This window comes from Rhinopithecus bieti, unplaced genomic scaffold (genome assembly GCF_001698545.2).
Source record: "Rhinopithecus bieti isolate Rb0 unplaced genomic scaffold, ASM169854v2 scaffold_81544, whole genome shotgun sequence".
In the NCBI taxonomy this organism is placed as follows: Eukaryota; Metazoa; Chordata; class Mammalia; order Primates; family Cercopithecidae; genus Rhinopithecus; species Rhinopithecus bieti.
Window position 1 is genome coordinate 1,118 of NW_016829732.1, and position 5,063 is coordinate 6,180.

The 5,063-nt window shown below is 33.3% G+C and overlaps 1 protein-coding gene across 1 annotated transcript; it reads right to left on the minus strand.

Moving 5' to 3' along the window:
* Positions 1 to 762: 762 nt before the first annotated feature.
* On the minus strand, positions 763 to 4,376 carry LOC108524018 (zinc finger protein 141-like; the record flags this gene model as incomplete). Its single annotated transcript, XM_017864806.1, has 1 exon — positions 763 to 4,376. A coding segment is annotated over one exon (1,205 nt), but the record flags the coding sequence as incomplete, so codon positions are not given.
* Positions 4,377 to 5,063: the final 687 nt, after the last annotated feature.

The window sequence follows — 5,063 nt, forward strand, 5'->3', positions numbered from 1 at the left end:
AAAAAAAAAAAAAAAAAAAAAAAAAAAAAAAAAAATCATTCTTATAATTTCTGACCAGCTCACATAATAAATACTTCATGAAGTAAAAAAAAAAAAGAGAGAGAATCAAAGAAATTAGAGCTCTAGCATGAACACCAAATAAAAACAGGGAATTTGTATGGGGAGAGTCTCAACAACAATCCATTAGATTTTAGAGTAATTAATTAAATAAAAAGATGAAAATTTAAACGTGGTTTCAGAATGAATCAGGCTTCTAGATTTCCAGTAAATTATCCATGGTATTAGTATAATCTTCTTTGTTCTAATATTGCTATTTTCTTTGGAAAATAGGTACAAACTCACACAAACACAATTTATTGCTCCGTAATTTTCTTACACCTAAGGTTTATCTTTAGAGCAACACATTTATATACTTAACTTCATGTAATGGGAACTAATGTTTGTATAAGTTTGCAGGAAAAGATGCCACATGTTCAAAGATAAATGTAAAACATTTTAAAAAGTATTCAGGATGCATAAATGAATTATAATTACACTCTAATACTACAATCAGAATTGTACAGTTAGAAATAATTAAAGTGTATAATTGGATTGTGTGTAATACAAAGGATGAATGCTTGAGGTGATGAATAACTCATTTACTCTGGTATATTACATGTTGTATACCTGTATAAGAAAATAACCCATATATGCCATAGATAAATATGCATACTATGTACTCACAAAAATTTTAGAAAATAACAAGAGTAAAAATGCAACATATGGGAAAGATATTCTTCAATATATTTGCTATTTAAAGCCATTGGAAAAACAGAATACTAAAAATGTCATTCAACTATGTTACCGTTGTTACCATCTTTTGCCTACACCCTTGAGTAAGGTGGGATAGGTGTTAAGTTGGTGGCATAATGAGACTTCCTTCAAGCAACATTTCAATACGTTAACAATTTTCTTTAGTTAAAAAATTGTTCCCACATAATCTTAAAATAATTTAAAAATGTACTGTATTTTATTGCATAAATGTATAATTGGTAAAACAATTTACTAGTGAAATACAGATTGTTTTTCTCTCACTATAATGCAGAAGAATATTACTCTGAACACCTACCTCATGCATCACTCAATATTGTCAACTACAAAAAAGCCTCTCTGCTTAGATTTTCATCATGGATCTTTCATTTATGCTCTTACTCTTTCTTGTAAAAATTCATGAATAATGCCTACTGAATGAAAGAGAATCTCTCTTATCTCTGATGCAGCAACAATTCATCACATGCTTTCATATAAACAGGAATGTTGAAATAGTATGAAATAATGAGTTGAATTAACTATTATATGCTTTTCAAAAAATCTATACTTTTTTCAAGTGAAAAAATATACTTTAAATGTAGCATCTCTTCAAAAATCTTCTTTTCAACTTGTATACAAAGAAATTCTCTAACAGGTTCAACTTTGCATTATTTTTTATATTTAATACTCTGATTTACTGCAGTGTCCAAAGTGTTAGTTCCTTAGTTCTTTCTACTGTAAATCCTCTGATGTTTACAGTCTTAATTTTAGACTAAATGTTTCTTCACATTTACTGCATCTACAAATTATATTCTAGTAGAAACTCTCTGGTGTTTTTTAAGCTGCAGTTTTTGAACAAATGTTTTTCCACATTTACTACATTTGTAGGATTTTTCTCCAATATAAATTTTCTGATGTTGAAGAAAGTCTCCTTCAGGGTTTTCCCCTATTACAAAATGTGTACAACCCTCTTTATGTTTGTATTGTTTGTCTTAAGAGTACTCTTCTTCACTTTTAAGGCCTATATTTTCTGAAAGGTCTTTCAACAGAAATTACATTTATAATGTTTTTGTTATGTACGAACTTTGCTAGTTAGTAAAATGTGAGTAGATATGACTTTTCTATATTTCTTATATTTCTACAACTTTTCTTGAGTATAAAGGCTATCACGTGCAAAAAGATGAGCATTGGTAAAAGTTTTGCCACATGTTTTGTATTTCCAGGGGATTTATTCAATAGGAATTATATATATACAGTAAGATATGACAAGCATTTGAAGGCTTTGCCACATTTTTCATATTTTTATGGCTTTTCACCAGTATCATTTCTCTTATATTTAGAATAGATTGAGGTGTGGTTACAAGCTTTGTCACACTTTTCATGTTTGCATTTTCTCTCCAGTGTGAATTATCTTATGATTAGAAAAGACTGAGGAAGATTTAAAGACTGCCACATTTTTCACATTTGTAAGACTTTCCTCCAATATGAGTTATCGTATGTTTAAGAAGCCTGGAGTATGGATTAAAGGTTTTGCCACATCATTTACATTTCTATGGTTTTATATCTAGTATGAATTTTCTTATATTCATCTTTCATATCTTCTCAAGGTAAGTTTGTGGAATGAATCTTCTATGCTCAAACGTGAATTTTCGTAAAAGTTTGGGGATGGTCTGAAGGCTCTGCCACATTCTTCACATATATTATAGCATTTTTCCCCCGGAATGAATTCTCTTGTGTATAGTAAAGGTTGAGAACCTATTAAAGGCTTTGCCACATTCTTTACATGTGTAGGATTTCACTCTGGTATAAATTCTCTGATGTTTAACAAAGTTTGAGGATGTGGTAAAGACTGTGCCACATTCTTCACATGTCAAGCATTTTGCTCCAGCATGAATTTGCTTATGTTCATTAAGGATTGAGGACCATTTAAAGGCTTTTTCACACTGTTCACATGTGAAGTTCATCTCCAGCATGAATTATCTTATATTAAGTGTTGAGGACCAATTAAATGCTTTGCCACATTCTGTCACATGTGTAGGGCTTCCCTCCAGCATGATTTTTCTTATGTTTATTCACCAGTGAGGACTATTTAAAGGTTTTGTTACATTCTTTACATTTGCAGGGTTTATCTCCAGTAATAATTTTCTTCTGCTCACTCAGGTTTGTGGACCATCCACAGGCTTTGCCACATTCTTCACATTTGTACAGTTTCTCTCTGGTATGAATTCTCTTATGTTTAGCAAGTTTTGAGAATGAGGTAAAGAACTTTGCCATGTTCTTCACATTTCCAGGGTTTCTCTCCAGTATAAATTTTCTCATGTTCATTCAGGTTTGTGGACCATCCAAAGGTTTGTCACATGCTTTAAATTTGTAGGATTTCTCTCAGGTATGAATTTTCTTATGTTTATTCAGGTGTGAGAACCGTTTAAAAGCTTTGTCACAATCTTTACATTTGTAGGGTTTATCTACAGTATGAATTTTCTTATGTTGACTCAGGAGTGAGAACTGTTTAAAGGCTTTGTCACATTCCTTGCATTTGTAGGGTTTAGCTGTGCTGTGAATTTTCTTATGTTGACTCCGATCTGTGGACCGTCTAAAGGCTTTGCCACATTCTTCACATTTGTAGGGTTTCTCTCCAGTATGAATTTTTTTATGTTCATTCAGGACCCTGGACCGTCCAAAGGCTTTGCCACATTCATCACATTTGTAGGGCTTCTCTCCAGTATGAACTTTCTTATGTTCATTCAGTTTTGAGGACTGTCTAAAGGATTTGCCACATTCTTCACATGTGTAGGGCTTCTCTCCAGTATGAATTCTCTTGTGTTTAGTAAGGGTTGTGGACCTATTAAAGGCTTTGCCACATTCTTCACATTTGTAGGGTTTCTCTCCAGTATGAATTCTCTTATGTTTGGCAAAGTTTGAAGATGAGGTAAAGATTTTCCTACATTCTTCACATGTGATGGGTTTCTCTCCAGCATGAACTCTCTTATGTTTAGTAAGGGTTGTGAACCTATTAAAGGCTTTGCCACATTCTTCACATTTATAGGGTTTCTCTCCAGTATGAATTATTTTATGCTTAGCAAAGTGTGAGGATGTGGTAAAGATGCTGCCACATTCTTCACAAGTAAAAGGTTTCTCTCCAGTATGAATTCTCTTATGTTCATTAAATATTAAAGACCATTTAAAGGCTTTGCCACATTCTTCACATGTGTAGGGTTTCTCTCCAACATGAATTACCTTATGTTGAGTTAGGTGTGAAAACTTACGAAAAGATTTGCCACATTCTTTACATTTAAATTGTTTCTCTCCAGTATGTCTTGTCTTACGTTTGTTTGAATTTGAAAATTTACTAACAACTTTGACGCTTGCTTTACACTGAAATATTTTGCTCTGGGTAGTTGACAAGCATTCATTAAATTCATTATAACCTCCTTTCTGTAACTTACAGTCATTCAAACTTTCACAGCCTTTTCTTAATTGTAAATTCTCATGTCCACATTTCTCATATCTTCTCAGTATAAGATTGTGGAATGAATCTTCTATGCCCTGCACTGGCCAACGGTCTTGGGTGAAATGAGAACACACAGCTGAAAGAAATAAAATTACAAATTATCCCACTTAGTATATTCATATAAATATACTTTGTAAATCTTATGAAATTATTCAAACTACATTAGTAAGATGGCATAACAAAATCCCACAGGCCATAATTTCTTCACAGACATACACATGTAGCAAACATGTACTAAAAAAGATGCCTTTCTGTGAAACCTATAAATGAGTTAATTGTATGCAATGCCTCAGGTAAGCAAAATGCCAAGAGCCACATAGAACAGGAAGGAATGTTTGCTACATTTACCCACCAACAGCACTTCCTCCTCCCCAATATAGCACTATGCCATTAGGAGTGAAGTATCAACTCCTGGCTTCTTCCTTTAAAGAGAATAAAATACTGATACAGATATCCTTACTTCTGGCTTTTGGGTGTCTTTACAGAGCCTGGTTTTGTCTCCAATACTACAGAGTGCTGAAATGGTGGTATACTTTGGGAGGACAGATTGGGTCTGCTGAAACCAAATGCAAATGCTTCAGGAGCAGACTGCCGTGCTAAATATAGGCAAGAGGTGGAACAAGTGATTAGAGACTGTGTGTGTGTTTTTTTTTTTTTTTTCTTTTTTAGAGACAGAGTCTTGCTCTGTCACCCAGCCTGGACTGCAGTGGTATGATCTCAGCTCACTGCAACCTCCACCTCCTGGGTTCACGTCATTCTCCTG